This window comes from Columba livia, chromosome 3, assembly GCF_036013475.1.
Source record: "Columba livia isolate bColLiv1 breed racing homer chromosome 3, bColLiv1.pat.W.v2, whole genome shotgun sequence".
NCBI classification, from domain to species: Eukaryota; Metazoa; Chordata; class Aves; order Columbiformes; family Columbidae; genus Columba; species Columba livia.
Window position 1 is genome coordinate 91,609,409 of NC_088604.1, and position 17,362 is coordinate 91,626,770.

Consider the following 17,362-nt stretch of genomic DNA (forward strand, 5'->3'; position numbering starts at 1 on the left):
AAACCATCAGTGAGTCATCACTGTCTATACTGAAACATAGCCTTTCTTTTTTTTTCCCAGGGAGAGGAAGAAATAATCACAGAGGCTTATTACTTCTGAGTAGAGCTAAAATTAAAATAATGCAACATACATCAGACTTTAAAAAAAAGTTACATTTAATTTTCAAAATATGTAGAACACTAATTGAGTATAATTGATGCATGTTAGTGATTTCATAGCATGTCCCGAGTTGGAAGGGACCCACAAGGATCATCGAGTCCATCTCCTGTCCCTGCACAGGACAACCCCACAGTTCACACCATGTGTCTGAGGGCTTGTCCAGTCTCTTCTTGAACGCTGTCAGGCTTGGGGCCGTGACACCTCCCTGGGGAGCCTGTTCCAGTGTCCACCACCCTCTGGGGGAAGAACCTTTTCCTCATGTCCAACCCCAGCAGCCCACCGAGCCCCTTCCTCAGCCCCCCATGCACCCCCTCTCCACTAAGCTCCTCCACAGAATCACAGAATGTCAGGGATTAGAAGGGACCTCGAAAGATCATCCAGTCCGATCCCCCTGCCATAGCAGGAACACCCAGATGAGGTTACACAGGAATGTGTCCAGACAGGTTTTGAATGTCTCCAGAGAAGGAGACTCCACAACCCCCTGGGCAGCCTGTTCCAGTGTCTGCCACCCTCACTGAGAAGTTTCTTCTCAAATTTAAGTGGAACCCCCTGTGCTCCAGCTTGAACCCATTACCCCTTGTCCTATCATTGGCTGTCACCGAGAAGAGCCTGGCTCCATCCTCGTGACACTTACCCTTTACATATTTATAAACATTAATAAGGTCACCACTCAGTCTCCTCCAAACTAAAGAGCCCCAGCTCCCTCAGCCTTTCTTCATAAGGGAGATGCTCCACTCCCTTCATCATCTTCATTGCCCTGCGCTGGACTCTCTCCAGCAGTTCCCTGTCCTTCTTGAACTGAGGGGCCCAGAACTGGACACAATATTCCAGATGTGGTCTCATCAGGTCAGAGTAGAGGGGAAGGAGAACCTCTCTTAACCTACCAACCACCCCCTTTCTAATACACCCCAGGATGCCATTGGCCTTCCTGGCCACAAGGGCACAGTGCTGGCTCATGGTCATCCTGCTGTCCACCAGGACCCCCAGGTCCCTTTCCCCTACACTGCTCTCTAACAGGTCGTTCCCCAACCCATACTGGAACCTGGGGTCGTTCCTGCCCAGATGCAAGACTGTGCACTTCCCCTTGTTACCATTCAATTTTTCCCCGCCCAACTCTCCAGCCTGTCCATGTCTCTGGATGGCAGCACATCCTTCTGGCGTGTCAGCCACTCCTCCCAGCTTGGTGTCATCAGCAAACCTGCTGACACGGCACTCTAGTCCCGCACCCTCCGCTGGGGACGCCGCTGGCTGGATGCCCCCGGCGCGCCCTCGGGAAGGCCGGTCCTCCCCGCGGCCGCCGGTGCGCGGCTGTACAGGGCTCTCCGGCCGCCGCCACCGCAGCGATGGCGCCGGCAGCCCTGCCCCGCGTGGGCGGGCCGCTCCACCTGCCGCTCCGCGAGCGCTCCACGTGGAGTTCCGAGAGCGGTCCCACCGCCGCCGCCCCGCGGAAAGGTGCAGCCAATGGGCGGCAAGAGAGGGCGGGACGGGAGCGCGGCGCGTGCGCGGGGTCAGAGGTGAGCCCGGGATGGTGGCCGGCGCGCCCGGAGCCCGCGCCACGGACGGTGCGTAGCCTGGCGGCGGGGCCGCTCCGCTCCGCTCCGCCCGGCCCGGCAGCCGGGATCGGAGGGGCCGGGGAGAGGAGGAGCGGGGGCGCTGCGGCCTGGGCGGGGGGCGGGCAGCGCGGTGCCAGCCGCCCAGGCCTCCGGCACCGCGCTCTGCCGAGCCGGGGCTGGCTGCAGCGGGCGCTGCTGGGGCTGGGAGGAGACCCGGCGTGGGCTCTGCGCCGCTCCCGCCGCCGAAGCGCTTCAGCGTCTCCCGTGCTTGTGCAGTGAGCGCTGCGATGGCCGCTGCAGCCTTAACGTTGTGCGTTGCTTAGGTCTTAATGGATCTGCTGATCAGATGCAGCCCACTGGTGCTGTAGGGGACCTTTGCTCCCATAGCTGTGCGGCAGGGCTGTGTGGGGCGGGCGTATATGGCGTGTCTGAGCTACGTGGAGACACAAGCACGGCTTCAGTCGCTGCATGAAGGGAAAAATAAGAAAAAGAAAAGTCATTCTCTGAAAATCACAGCGCGCGTCCTTGAAATAGAGACCCTCGTAGAAATTCTGAAGTGGAGCTCCCTGGGTTTCTGCTTGCTAAGTGTTTAAAATAAAGCGAGTTCTTCTATTCTAGAACGTAGTGGGGTTGTTCCTACGCACTGCATGAATCTGCTGAAAATATATTGCATTTGTCATCTGTTTTATGGGGCACTGGGGGGAATGTTTTCCTTTTTGTAGGAGATCATGATGGCCCAAAGGATTATTAGAATACGTTTACTGTTCTGCTTTCTGGCTGCATTCTTCATCTCTGCTCTAGCTGAGGAACACGTAGGAGAGAGTCAACATGGAAATATTCGCCTTGATAAGAACTTGGTGCAAGATAAAGAGTATGTGTTCCGTGTTCTGAAAATGTAAACTTTACTCTTAATGATTTGCTTATCTCTTAAGCCTTGTTACATGAGTTGGACTTAAACCTATGTCACCCTCTTTTCTCAGAATGTTGTATGACTAACTGGAGTCAGATGTGACACATGCTTGCTTGATATGTTTCTGGAGATACTAGTCCTAGAGAGGTCTCTTTAGAGTCTTTAGCCGTATCCATACTATAAAGAATTTCTCACAGGAATCCCGCATGCCTAGATCGATATACTTTAGACAAAATCATATTCTGAACAGGTAGAGTGAGAGGGTTTTTTTTAATTTTCTTCTTCATACAGATAAAACAGTGGTAGCAGCAAATAACACTCCCTAGAATATTTCATGTTTGACTGGGAAAGATCTTCCTCCAGTTCCTGCGCTTTGGAAGACAGCCAGAAGGAGATTTGGAGCACTGCTTCACTTGTTTTGATAACTTGCTAAGTAGGCCAGAAGAAATAGAAATAGCTGTCTAAGGTATTAGAGGCCACTACAGCACCTGTAACAAACGAACTTTGAGCCTCCTTCATCTTAATGTAAAACTGTAGCTTTTGGTTGTCCAGTGTGCTTTTAGAAATACAATATTTCTTGTGTACTTCACTGTCTGATCAAGGACTAAATTTGATGTAAACTGAGCATTAAATGTTAACTGACACATATGTTGTGGTTTTGTTTACTTTCTTTTAGCCACATCATGGAACATTTGGAAGGTGTTATTGAGAAACCAGAATCTGAGATGTCTCCACAAGAGTTGCAGCTTCATTACTTCAAAATGCATGATTACGATGGCAATAATTTGCTAGATGGATTAGAGCTTGCTACTGCTATATCGCATGTCCACAAAGAGGTGGGTGGAATTTTGTAAGAGCATGTTTGTTTGGAAACAGTTATTTCTAAAAACAGCTTACAGTAGAACAGTTACAACACATCTTCAGTGCAGTTACAGTTTGCCTGAAAACTGGATTATTTTTCCCCCGATAGTTTTGGTTTGATTTATAAATGCTTTATCACAACTTTTCATGTCACGTTGTAATTTTTGAGAAGTCACTATCGTAGTTTAATCTTTAGAGTGAGGAGGGACTGTAAAGTGAAAATTATTTGACATAGGGGGGGAGACTTTGGAAGCAGGGATAGGAAGAAAGCAAAATTATCCAAAATGGGATAATGCTGATGAGGTTTTGTAGAAATAGCATGTGATGCAATGCTCTTCAAGATTCTAAGGCCGCTGTTCTCAACTCCAAACTGCTACTGCCATGAATACACAAACTGTAAGAGACCTCTTGCACAAAATTATTATTAGAAGAACCAGTCACTGTCTGCCTTTGGTTTTGTCACCTTTTTTCTAAACACAAACTCTCTTTCCAGCTAGGAACACTTAAGGACAAAGTAGGAAGATAGACTCCTTAGGAAGACAATGCCAACACGTTATCTTGTACCTTTTGAAAGTTACATTTCAGAATAGCGTAACTCCCTGCATACACCTGTACCAAAAAATACCTGGCCAAGAACAGAATAATGACTTTCTGTTTCTTGTGCAAAGACACCTCTCTGTATTCCCCTTTGCTTGTACAAGGGTGAGACTAAGAATTTTACTGACTTTAAGCTATAGTGTTGGATTTTTTTTGCTACTCTGTTACTGTCAAGCTCTGCATTTTGCAAGTTCTGATGCACAGGAAGCTGGTTTTGTACTGCATAGAAACTATAGTGTCTGTACTATGTCAATATCTAAATTAAGAATACATCTGTTACATTATTATCCATCATTATACACTGTGCTATTTAGCTTTTAGAACTTTTGGCTAACAATATTAAGTGGATACACAGTGCTTGTTCTGAATGTTGGTGCCAAATTAGGCACCAAACGTGAATAGCTTAACAAACAATTAGTTGTCAGTAATCTGTCATACGTGCCACTAGATGGGAAACACTGCTAAACTGTTCAATGTGATTTTGTTCTTGTAGGAAGGTGGTGAGCATACCCAGGCAATGAAAGAAGAAGAGCTGATTAATCTAATAGATGATGTCTTAAGAGATGATGATAAGAACAACGACGGATACATTGACTATGCAGAATTTGCAAAATCACTGGAATAAGGTTTTGCAGGGGGCTTGTTTCTTCTTCTAACTACATGGAAATGTGAACTAGTATAATGTGATTCATTACTGTCTCATATCAGCCACTGTGCTGTGAGAAGGAGAGGTGTACCAGTTCCAGCTGAGTTTATTTGGAAGTTGTTTGTTTTAAGAGACTGGCTAACTCGGAGTGAGAGCCGTGTTTGACTATACGTAGCTACACATTTGAATCTTGAAGCATGAAAGCGTCAACAGTGCTCGCAGAGGGTACAGCTGGCAAACTCTCCAGTACCTGTGTATGAATACTAAATAGATCATACTATATCTAAATTTCACTTTTTCTGGCATTGGGTTATATAGTACGTGTTTGCTTACATCTCCTATTTAAACACATAAAATACCTAGAATGCCAGAAAAGATTACTGCCTATAGTTGCGTTTCAAGGATAAATGTCCTTACCTTCCCACTAATGCCAAAGGAAACTTCCCTCTTGAAAGAGGAAATATAGAGGAAAAGTGTTTGAACGTAGTTTATGTTTGAGGTCCACATGATACCATGTGAACTTTAACACAGTCTTAGAAATAAATTGAGTATTTAAAAATATATGTACTTGCTAGCATACCCCTAAATTTTACAGAGAACTATGTATACACGTGTTAATCAATTTCTTCTTGCCCTTTACAGATTTACTTTTTATATTTTAATGAATTGCTTTTTTTCCTCTACCTTCTGTGGTGTTTTCTTAAGAAAATGAAAGTATTTTTATTACATTTATATGTTGTATTAATGCTATATAGCATTTACTAGAGTAGCTGCTGCTATCTCATTTTGAAGGTCACAATAACAGTAAACCAGTTTAATAGAAAATCTTCTGTTCAATTTGGTTTTCACAGTATTAGCCAGCACGATAATCTGAGATTGCTGCCTTGTTAAGGTTTAAGTTCATATTCCTTGACATTTAAATTATGGTATTACTTTCAGAAGGTGTTTCATAGCTAACTGTTTCAAGATACTCAAGTGTGTGCAAATTAACATGGTTCTAGAAATGTTTTCCTTGTCTTGACTCAATTAACTCAAGCAGTTTAAGGATATTAGAGAAGTGATGTATTGCTGAAATCTTAAATTGCATTCTATCATTATCCATTAATAGAGAATCTAAATGTTAGTGTATTTCTGTAAAATGTATAAAGAGCTATTTTGTGTACAAAATTATTCTTATACAGGAGAAACATTTGTAAAAGGAATTATTTCCTCTGTTTAAATGTTTGTGCAATGAATCCTGAGTGTTGGACTTTTTTCTTGTACTAATTATTTATTTTGATACCTTTGTGGCCAGGGTTGTGCTGGTTCTACAAGCAATAAAAATAAGTTGGGGTTCCTGCACTCTGGAGCCAGACACAGAAGGCTGGAAGTCCTAGTAGGAAACATACCTACATTTTTGGATGTAATTTTAAGCCATTCTCTCTTACTAGCAGTCATCTTAAAAGAAAGTATTTCAGTTAAAGCATTTTTAAAAATATCTTTTTTTGAGGGTAATTCATCTGGAGTGAATTTGAATCAGAAGAAAGTATAGAAAATGTTTGCAGATAGGAGGCGAGAAGAGGTTAAGCTCATCAGCTTTGGACGCTTAAAGTAGGTTGCCTGTAGATCTGCCAACTCTTACGTGCTTATTGCATTAGCTTCTGACTTTCAGATTTATTTGGGATGAAAGGGCAAGACCAAGGAACTGACCTCAATACACCTCTCGTAAAAGTCATTATTTTTCTTACCAACTGCAGTCTGTAAGCTTAGTCCAGCAACTGCCTACCAGACACATTTATATACATACATTGTATTTACATATATATTTATTAACAGCTATTGTATGTGGCAAAAGACATGCACCATAGAAGCTTTATATCAGAAATAATTATGATAAACACAAGTGAACATTGTTTACCAACCATTTAAAACTTGTTTTTAAGGGTACAGAAGTTTGTATAAATAGAAAAATCATTTACTAAAAATGGAGAAAAAAAGTGTCACCTTTGATTTCATGATGCATGAAGAAAGATCAAAACAAAACTTCTGCTTTTCTAGAAGAACAGTTCAAGAAATGCTACCCAGGCTGAAACCTGCACCATCATGTCTTTATGCAGCCTCCTAAAACAAATACACCTACTTAATTAAGTGCATTTGAATGGTTTAACAGCTGTCTACAGACCTTTCTCAGTTATTAGCTAGAAAAGTCCAAAATTGCTGAGAGTGAAGGTAAATAATTATTTTTTTTCTTTTTAATATAACTAATTTGTGTGCTAATTGTAGCTCATGCTGTATCCTAAATATGCTGGCACATGTCTTATATACATATTTTTACATATATATATCTATATATATATAGATATATATAATGGAAAAATAACAGCCTTTACAACAAAATGCTCATCAAGTACGAAGCTGTTTTCGTTTCTGTAGAACAGATACCATCTCCATTTCACAGATAAAAAGCACAAAAGCTGTATGATTTACTGAAGGTCAGTCACATCCCTGGCAGAAACAAATAGCCAGGAGGATGCTGCCATGTGTGATCTTCACCTCTTCCTAGTCCCTGATCTGAAGGGATGGGAATCAGTTTCCCCATTAGAGGAGAACACATCTGGACTTGCGTTACTGTATGCTGTATACTATGCACACAGTCTGCTTTTACCTCACAAAACATTGCATAATCTAACACCTAAAGAAAATACTTAAACTTGTTCTTGAAGTACTTCTGAACTGAGCTGGTATTTGTATGAGTTGATCTAGAATGTAGTCTGTATATGAAGAAGAAAAATCTTTACTGCTTTTCCAATGCCCATCAGAATGCTGTTAATGGGAAGAATGACTGCCTGGAACTTCCCAGCCACAGTTTTGTCTGCATATTCACTCAGACTTTACCACCTTTGTTTTTGTCTTAGTCACCTATAATGTCAGAATGTCTCAAAATTAATTAAGGAATGGTTACAGCCTTGCAAATCCTTATTGCATCTGAGGCATTTATTTACAATGACACTTCACTAATGGAAGAACAGTAACTCAGGACTAATGTCATAATCAATACAGCCACTAGATAGCGTATCGACCCTGCACATTTGATTCCCTGTGATTGAATAACCTGGATTTCTCTAAACCATCACCTCTTACTCTGATTATAGGCAGGGCCTGCTCCTCCATCTTCCAACAACACATTGCCAGTACAGTGCCCACATAAAAACTGACCATACCTGGGACTCCTTACTGGTAATTTTCATTGTTTAGGGAATCCAAATCGAGTTGAAGTGACAGTGAAGAAACTCGCATTGTAATATTAGTAGTAAAAATAATGGTGTAACAGGAAGGCTTCCTAATACAAGTACAAGGCTTGTCCTGACTTGACCATCTCTAGTTGATCTATGAGAGGGTCCACAAGGTATCTACAGTGGTCTCAACCATCATCAAAGAACATTAGAGGCTTTTAGTAGGACCCAAAGCCTTACTGGTTTTGCAGTAGATGTCAATAAGAGTTTCTGCCACTGTTCTTACAAGGTGTAGGTCCAGTGTGGTCTGATCAGCCATTTTTGCTTGCGGTGAACCTTATTGTTTTTTCCTTCCTCTCCCCCATTCTGGTCTCACTGTCTGCCCATTGCACCATGAAGCAGCTGCATAATGTTCTAAGTGCTTAGGAAACAAAAGAGAGCAAGGATCATAGCATACCTTAGTCTGGATTATTTATTATCAGAAGGAATTTGTGTTCTGAACGGTTCATCGGCACAGATCCTTTGTCCACGCAGAATGAGATCCATTACAAGGGCAGTTATTAATGACTCACAGAAGGTTTCTCTGAAGTTACGTTTTTCATCCCATTCTTCATGTTAAATTCTCAACAGCAACCTGAATCTTAAGGGCATATGGTAATTGTCACTACCTTCCTCAGCTGAGCGGCAGTTTACAAGTAGGTAGAGGGCAGTGTAGCATATGACTCAAAGTTGACTGCCAGATATGACATTTTACAAGAAATGAGTACTGCAGCGACCACAGTGTCAGCTTCTGCCACTTGATCCAACTGAGTGACTGACAGCACTAGATTTCAAGAAGGCAGATGTCAATAAACTCAGGGAATGGGTAGGGAAGATCTCATAACAGGCAAATCTAAGGGAAAAAAACAAATTATGGAGAGCTGTCAGTTCCCTCAAGAAATGCTAATAAGAAACCAAGTGCAACCTATACGAATTTAGATGAAAGTAAGGAAATTCAGCAGGACAGCTAATTCACAACTTTTTAATTGACCACAAGCATGGGAGAGAGGTTTATTATAGCTGTAAAGTAGAAACCAGGTCAGCTGGTTGAGAACCAAGCACAATACTGTGTTCATGGGGGTCCTGGGGGTGTATACAGTTCATAAAGACAATATGCACAAGATGCAACTAGCAAAACTTACCAAAAGTAAAATAAACTTTACAGGTAAGGTTGCAAGAAAAAGACAGAGGGAAGTCTGGACCACTACTCAAAGACAGAGGGATGGTATCGGCAGAGAATGTTAAGAAAGCCAAAGAGTTTAATGTTCTTTTTTTTCCTCTCCTTTCCATCAATCTTTATTAAAAAGGTCAAACCCAAGCAGACAGTGCAATTATTACCCGGAAAAGGGGGTAATATTTCAGCCTAAAATATGCAAAATCTGCTTAGAAAGTAACCAGTTAAGTTAGATGGTTTTTAGTTGCCTGGACGTGATCAGCTTCACTCTGTGTGTCTTAAAGGGAGGGTGAAGTAATCACCACAAATGTCATAGAGCTTGAATTTATTTATTTTATTTAATTTTTTGCAAGCCCTTTAGCGGTGTTTTGTATAATATCCTCATGAACAAGCTAGTGAACTGCAATCTAAATGGAACTGCTGTGGGAAGGGACAGGAGGTCAAGTCCATCATAACCTATCAAAATACATGTGTTTTGTGAGGAATTCCGTGGGCCTTGGTCCCACATCAAGTTTTATTCAATGTTTTCATTGAAGGCGTAGAGGATAGAATATGAAGTATGATTATTAAACTTGCAGAAACTATAAATGCTAAAAAATCAGAATTTAAAATGATCTTGATAGATTTAGAGAAGCCACCTGAAATGGATGGAATGCAATAGCACAAAATACCATGCTTACACAGAAATACTCATCTGTACTTGCATAACTCTCTAGGTATCAGTTCACAAGAGAAAAATTCAAGGCCTATGGTGAACATAAATGGCAAAGGCCTCACATTGATCCTCACTGTTAAAGATTTACCTGGAAGACCATGTCCTGCTTAGTGCACTCCAAGAAAGATATGATCTAGTTGGCAAGAGGCCAGAGGAGATCACAAAAAATGGACAATAGAACATGAGGGAAGACTGGAAGAAATGTGGGGTTCTCTTGCTGAAGAAGTAGCAACTGAGAAAAAGGAAGGTTAATGGTTTTCAACTAAAAGGCCATTGCAAAGAAGGAGGAAATAATAAGTACTTGGTGGAACAATCAGAAAGAATAAAACATAAAGAAGCATAAACCAAACAGCCTGGGAGATTCATATTAGACATTGGACAAACCTTCAGGGTCCATGATAAGAGGCTGTAGCTTGGGGTGATGTGATTTTAACTCAGTCTTGGATAGAAAGGCAGAATTAATGACTTCTCCAGATCCTGCCTGGTGAAAGCCTGTCACCCAGTGAGTCTATGACTGTCAACATGGGTGTGGACTTGTATCGGCAGATGTCCCTTATGTTGGGTTCCACAGCCAAGAGCCAAGCACAGGAACTGAACACAGGAAGCCTGTGTTCAGCTCCAGGTCTCAGAGAAGTGTTCTCCAAGATCACAGACCATTCTTCCTCTCTCCCTGCTGTAAGCCTTTGCTCTTCTCCTTATCATCTCTGTAGACTCCTATTGAGCCAGCTATATTCCAGTTTTCCCCTAATCCATCTGTATGTCAGTTTCACATCTCATCTTCTTACCGTCATAACCCATTTTCCTCCTTGGAAGTCCCTGAAAACTTGTTCATCAGTTCTGCCTTCTAGTTAGGCAGTTCTTCAGTCCCAGAAGACAATGGCCATTTGGATAGTCCTGCTAACACCAAAAGCAATTTGCAACCAGCAATGTCCTGCTCAGTCCTGTCAGGGTATGCTCACTGTCAACAGCATCTGAGTGCAAATCCCTACCAAGTTTCTACAGAGCATGTTCAAAATGGGATTGTCAAGAGCCAGAAATGAACACTTTGAACCGGAACAAGAGTAAAAAACCTGTCCCTGACTCCAAGATAATGCTTCGCTTGGCATTTGAGTCTTAGCTCTGGAGCACAGAGATACCAAAACTTCTTCACGAAAAGAGAACAGTAAAAAGACTGTTAAGAGTCTTCAAAATGATGAAGTGAATTCTTAGCCCTGTTTTCAGCAAATTGTCAACTATTTCTATTGACACTGAGAATATAGTGTGAGAACGTCCACACTGAGTCAAAACAAAGGTCCATCTAGCCCAAGAGCTTGCTTCAAATAGTGGCTAAGAAGAGTTGCTGGTGGAATAATAAAAAATAGAAAGCATTTCTCCAAAATACACACATGGGCTCCAGCAATTTGTAGGTCAGGGACTTGACTTCAACAACAAGAGAACCGACTAAGTCAGGAGCTCAGAAAGATCAAGGCTTAAATGTTAAAATCTGGCAACATTATTAACTAAAAACAAGGTCTCATGGGACATGGGCAAATGTCCCATGGTCAATGCTGTGTGCTGGGCAGACTTTACTGTTGGCATTGCTATGCTATAATCTTCAGTACAAGCTGAGGGGATGATGCAGTGGGTAAGTAGTGATCCCAGGAGACTGCATTAATGCAGTGCTATAGCACAACTATACCATTTCCAGATGTCACATTCTTCTTACTTAAGTGGGAGACACTGAAAATTGTCTAGTGAATCTGTTTGCCTCTGGTTTTGGTCACACTTCAAGAACCATCTTTAAAAACGACCCAATTATGAGAAAGCCCTAAGCACATATTTTGGAATAAATCCTCTTTAAGAACAGTAACATTATGCCTCCGTACTTATTTTGTCATAAAACCAGAAATTAGCCACAAAACATATATGCTGAAAAATAATATTGACTTAAGCCTCGCCATATGTGGCTTGCAGCCATCAGAGACTGACGTACTGACGCAAATCATGGCAGGTATGATTGTTTTGACCCAGGAAAGAGCACTGGGATGAGCAGAATGAGATTTGAATGCTGTTCCCTTTGGGAGAGGTCTCCAGGGACTGTGCAGAAGGGACAGCAAAGCCATGCTGTCAGCTTCGGCATGGATTGCAGTGGGAGTCAGGAAACACACTAGTGAGGGGTGTAGAGAGCAGTACATACAGACAGGACCAGTCTTGGAGAAGGAACATGTTTGTTTAGGAGACATGCAGAGTTGTTTAGAAACCGTACATATGCCACCATAAAGTTATGAGCACATTGGCACTGACTAGTTAAGAACTCCAAAGAACACATAACACACATACATACACATGCTGAGGCAGGAACCACTTCCAGTAACCAAATAATTCTGTCACCAGACATCCTAAAACTACTCAAAGGCACCATTGCCAGCCAAGACCAACAGATTTGAAATATTTTTTGAATCTCGAGGCAAATGAATTTTCAGGGTATGACAAGCCAAGAAGTCTTTAGGAAGTTCTCCAAGCAGATGATCTCATTTTTTTAGCCATCGTCTCTCTTAAACACCTTGACCAGTTTCCTTCAACTCTTCCAAAAAATCTGTCCCAGAATAAAATTATGCCTGTGAAGTTGTAGGTGTGTAGGGCTAATTTTGGCAAAGTGAGGAACAGGAACAAAATCAAGTTTATAATGGAAACTTAAGGACATCTGTGGTTTACTGAATACTGTTCAGTGTGATCTGTGTAACGCATGACCTTTCCATTGTAGCAAAGATATAAAGTGCTTTTATTATCACCAAGGGAAAAGACCACTTCCTCTGTATGAAGTCGTACCTGCAAGACAAAAAGACCTGGCAGGTCATGCAAGTGTTTTTGCTTCCTCCCACTAAAATGTTTATAGGATTCAGATTCGTTTCCTAAGGTCTGGCTTGGGGATTTGTGCAGAGTGTTAGGCCATGTTGGCAGTGCAGAATGGTGACAGTTTCTGACTGCAGATGCATCTCTACCACAGACCTTATTAAAACTGCAGCATGGCATTGACATACCCAACTAGCTTTAAATGAGCCAGCTGAGGTACTGCTAACACCAATGGCAATGCTGTTACAAGACACAGCACAATTGCAAAACTCACTATAAAAGCAGAGTACTGTAAATGGTCAGATATTTTTTGCAGGCCATCCTGAACACTGTCTTCCTGGGATAATATTACTAATTGGACCCAAGCTATTCAGTTTAATAGGAATTCAATTTGTCAGAGCCCTAAATCACTTGAAGGTCCAGTAGTGTGAGTAGTTAAATAAAAATATTCTGGTTGGTTATAAAGTCTGCCTTTAGATAGTTCCTAGCCAATAGCTCCTACAATTCACATTGATGCCCAGTTTAGGAAAACATAGCACAGACAGAGTTTTTACTGAGATCTGGAAATTTTCTGAGTTGTGTAATACTTAAAAAAAAACTCCTCTAGAGACCTTACACAAGCCTTCTCAGATTCCTGTGGCATTTAGAGGTCCTTTCTAGGGGCTTGTAGGGCTCACCCTAATAGAAATATCTGTATGGAAAGAGAAAGGCATATAGAGGCTACAGATCAGTAGAGCACTTTTCCACCCAAAGTGAAATTGAGTTGTCATCTGTGGATACTACTCCCAGAAACAGCATATCCAAGTTACTTTAGGTCTGTTAAACCCCATCCCACTCTTGACGTGCACCCATGCCACTTATTTCTGGTCATCAAATGGCCCCCCCAGCACAACCACCTCACCTGGAGACAAGTCAGATCAGCCTGAAAGCTCTTCCCATTCACCTCTCCAGTATCATTTGGAAATGTAGAGAAAAAATATTTGTTCACTGAACCAAATTAAAGTCATTCTAGAAGCTGCCAAACTAACTCATCTCCAGGAACTAGCATCTTGAGCCTGATATTCAGACCAGTAAGGAGATGTGAAAAACTGGTCCTGATCCTATACAACAGGGAATGCTGGTCAGAAACACAACAGTTGGGCAGCAGTGGAGAAGATAAAGGGTAAGCATAGGAGAGCTATAAATCACCATACGTACCTAAACCCAAGATGTGCTGAAACTTAAGCAATTAGATGCCATCTTCTCCAATTGTGCTCCCTAGTAGCATAACCTCAGTTTGCTTAAAACAACTTCTGTCAACAACATGTACTACAATATGGGATTAAGTCTGTCAGTGAACCTAGGTATGGCCTCAAAAGACGTCGGGCATTTTGGAAAAGGTTAAAACAGCCAAGAATACCCACCAAGTTAGTAGCCGTGGACATGGAACCTCTTGCACTCAGGCTGTTTAGCTGCAACTTCGACTTCAGCCTAAAGCGCCAGCCACTGTGACTCCAGATGTTTATACTGCTGCCTCAGGAAAGGAGAAATTTTCGATTATTCTCTGAAAATTTGTGTTCAAGGGCTCTTCAGTGACACATGAGCTTGGAAATGCCATGACTATTCATCTAGGCTGTTCCACACACAAAACTTCAGTTTGTGGTAACATACAGCATGGGAAATTTCAGCTGAAGCCTGGCAAAATTATAAACAACCTTCCTTTTCATGGAAACTGTTAGACAGCATTAGCTATTGGGCCACTGTCATCTTCACAGCCAGAGAGTGATTTAATCTGTCAGTTATGTGGACACTAGGAGTGATGAATAGGTCTTTGTGTTCATTCACAGCAAGTACATACCCAGAATGACATATGATGTGGGTTTTTTTTGTGTCTTATAGCCCACTGGATCTCTAAAGAGCTGGGAGTTGGCACAACATGGCTCTCCAAAACAGTGCCACAAAATATACCATCCACATTTGGAAAGAGGGATTCCCAAGGTGGCTGACTAGTGTTCTTCCTCCCCAACTTAACTTGTCCATCACTACCTATGCAACACAAAAGCCCCATGGCAATAAAGTGGTCCAGTTTTAGCCACCCCTGAGGGCCACACTTATAATCAGAGTGGCACAGAGGTACAAATGCAGCTTGTTGGTGGCTGCCAGCAAAAGGTAGCACAGCCACAGAGCCATGCCACTTAGGCCTGCCAGGGCCACCCTAGCAGCCTAGAGTTTTTGGGTGACCACACTCCCAGAGGTGCTTGGCTGTGCTGGAAGCATGGGGAGCAGAGCAGGTGCAGAGGGGTGCCCAGGCCAAGTGACTCTTGCAAAATGACTTCTCCACACTTTATCAGTGAGCGCAGTTTCCTGCCTCCTTTTGTTACTGCAGCAGCACAAAAGGGCCGGAACAGGGCCAGCAACTCATGTTGTCACCTGGTGTAACTGGGAGCAGAGTATGCTCTATTATATGTTCAAAAAAACCCTTTAAATAACACTGGCTACAGCTTTATTTACAGAAGCTGATTCTGGGAGGAGGCACAGCTGCCTCCACCGGATCTGTACTTGGGAACTGAGATCTTATGGCTACAGCATGAAGGCTTGACTCCTTGCTGCGCTGCTGGTGTGTCCTGCTCTAGCAGAGAGTGGGCCACAACTGGAGAAAGTGGGGAATCTTTTCCTCTCCCGTTTTCCTGCGGGCCAGACCTGGGTTTCTGGAGAGCACTTTTCCTCCATCCTCAGTGAGCAGCTGGACCTGGGGCCCCAGCAGTCTCTACTTTGGAGCATCATGGAAGGTTTGAATGGTGTTGCCCATCACTACCAGAAAGCAAACCATTTCCCCAGGCACAGGTCTGCCAGGGCTGGCTCTTCTGTCTTATCTGGCCACTGCAAAATAAACTGTTGAAATGCTAGCAAGCCATGAACTAGAGAAGGCACATAAATCCATGTCTATTCAATGAAATGACAGGAATGAAGTGCTTAGAGCCAAGTGTGTGCTTAAGCACCTCACTGAAAGGCATAAACCTTGAACCAAGGTGGTTGTCAAAGAACAGGGCGAGGAGGGAACATTTACCTACAGCCATTACTTCTGAAGGCACAGAAGGGAGTCTACTGTCCAACGTGAGTGACGCCAGCTGCATTTGGGAACCATCAGACCAGAGGTGAAGTTAGACTGGGACATTACACAGAGGTAGTATTTGCCATTTAAACATTGCAGAGAAAGACCATGCAATACTGCACCTGTAAAGATTCAAGTCACTTCAGGTGGTTAACAGGTTCATCAACCCGGATAATTAGAGAGACGGTATCAGCTTCTCAGTGTGCTCTCTCCTTTTTATAGATGTCTCCCGCAAGCCATGCATGATTTTCATAAGACAATATAATATGCTGTCGGTCGTGGGAAGCCTAGAATGAACCAAACAGAAAGTCAACACAGACTGAAAAGAAACATGACAAACTGCAAAAACAGTTTATTTCTTTCAAAATAAAATGAGAGAGTTGTTTGAACAAGAAAGCTTTGGCTTACAAGTAATATCTAGCCAAAAACAAAACAGGAGGAAAGTATCTATTTTTGTGATTCCTGAGTGATTTGATAGGAAGCATGCTGAAATTAACTCTTGATATGAATTTGCCTAGTGTCATCCCTTGCTTTCTAGGTTGCATGTCTTCACCCTCGGATCCTCTTCTTCCTTGTAGATGTCAAGTTATAAAGAACAAAGAGGACAAAGGGAGATTGCAGGACAGTGAGGTGGGAGGAAATCATAGAGGAACGATACATAATACTTCTGTATGTTATAGCGCATATATATGTTTTGACTCTCAAAAAATATTCATACTCATGTATTTACTTACATAAGTGACAGGGAAGACTTAGATGGCCATCGAGTCCTCTGAGCACAGGATGCCATCTCAAACAGAAAACACATGAGAAAACTCATGTAATCCATGGCAGTTGCCAGGGCCCCACATGGGCTGTGGGGACAGGGTGGGATGGGGGCCCAGCTCAGCGGGGGCCATGGCCAGCAGGGCTGTGGGGAGCTGGAGCCCAGGCCTACTGCGGCATCACTGGGGCAAGGACTGATGGGCTCAGGGTGCTGACACAGTCTCCTGGGCCTTGGGCGAGCAAGGGGGTTGGGCAGGGACATTAAGGCCCCTTAGTGCTCCAGAGCCCTGGCAGCCATGGCCCAAATACCAAAGATATCCCAAGCCTATGTGAAGACACATGAGTTAGAGGCAGGTTGTGCAGATATAATTACCTCCAGCTGGTTTGGGGTGAATCCAGCAGTGCTGGCAAAGGGAAGATGTAAACTCCATTATCCTGAGCCACATGGTAGAGTTGCCCCAAGCAGAGCGGATGCTCTTGGCCATGAAGAGCCCCAGCATCTCCACTCCTAGCGATGAGGAAGAACAGTGTTTTTGTGACTGAGAGCCCCAGCAAAAGAAAGGACCAACTTGAGTCAAGTGCTGTCATCCTCCCCTTCTCTGGGACTGCCTGTGACAGTGCTTCCCAATGGGGGAGAGGAGGAGGCAGCTGGAAAACAGAGGCTACTGCTGCCTTCTCAGCACATTATTTATCTTGAGGACCAGACACCTGGGTTTACTCCCATGGAATACTCTGCACGAGGCCTTCATTTCCTTTTTTTTTTTTTTTTTTTTTTTTTTTTTTTTTTTTTTTTATGTCAGCAGAGAGA

At 42.9% G+C, this 17,362-nt stretch overlaps 2 protein-coding genes across 4 annotated transcripts in view; one reads left to right on the top strand and one right to left on the bottom strand.

Annotated features, from left to right (window-relative positions):
- Nucleotides 1-137: 137 nt before the first annotated feature.
- Nucleotides 138-17,362, bottom strand: part of LOC110360920 (uncharacterized) — a 145,524-nt gene continuing 128,299 nt past the window's right edge. The window contains exons 10-15 of the mRNA XM_065059775.1: nucleotides 16,928-17,062; nucleotides 16,524-16,579; nucleotides 15,912-16,076; nucleotides 15,378-15,805; nucleotides 14,102-14,207; nucleotides 138-2,176 (exon numbers count right to left, since the gene is read on the bottom strand). Coding sequence (XP_064915847.1) covers nucleotides 16,542-16,579; nucleotides 16,928-17,062 — 173 coding nt within the window. The 3' untranslated portion in view covers nucleotides 138-2,176; nucleotides 14,102-14,207; nucleotides 15,378-15,805; nucleotides 15,912-16,076; nucleotides 16,524-16,541. The remainder of the gene's footprint in view (nucleotides 2,177-14,101; nucleotides 14,208-15,377; nucleotides 15,806-15,911; nucleotides 16,077-16,523; nucleotides 16,580-16,927; nucleotides 17,063-17,362) is intronic.
- MCFD2 (multiple coagulation factor deficiency 2, ER cargo receptor complex subunit) lies at nucleotides 1,503-5,961 on the top strand. 3 transcript variants are annotated; one of them, XM_065059776.1, is made up of 4 exons: nucleotides 1,503-1,721; nucleotides 2,435-2,583; nucleotides 3,299-3,458; nucleotides 4,574-5,961. In XM_065059776.1, exons 1-4 carry the CDS (start codon nucleotides 1,503-1,505, stop codon nucleotides 4,703-4,705), a joined length of 660 nt encoding a protein of 219 aa, XP_064915848.1. In that variant the 3' UTR covers nucleotides 4,706-5,961. The 3 variants fall into 3 exon arrangements, with proteins under 3 accessions (XP_064915848.1, XP_064915849.1, XP_064915850.1); XM_065059777.1 differs by having other exon boundaries at nucleotides 1,503-1,673; XM_065059778.1 differs by lacking the exon at nucleotides 1,503-1,721 and adding an exon at nucleotides 1,806-2,022.

What these genes read in the sequence shown, in the direction of transcription:
- MCFD2 (XM_065059776.1), top strand. Translation starts at nt 1,503, where the DNA reads ATGGCGCCGGCAGCCCTGCCCCGCGTGGGCGGGCCGCTCCACCTGCCG. An exon ending in CGGAGCCCGCGCCACGGACG is followed by an intron (nt 1,722 to 2,434) that starts GTGCGTAGCCTG and finishes TCCTTTTTGTAG; the next exon opens with GAGATCATGATGGCCCAAAG. An exon ending in TATCGCATGTCCACAAAGAG is followed by an intron (nt 3,459 to 4,573) that starts GTGGGTGGAATT and finishes TTGTTCTTGTAG; the next exon opens with GAAGGTGGTGAGCATACCCA.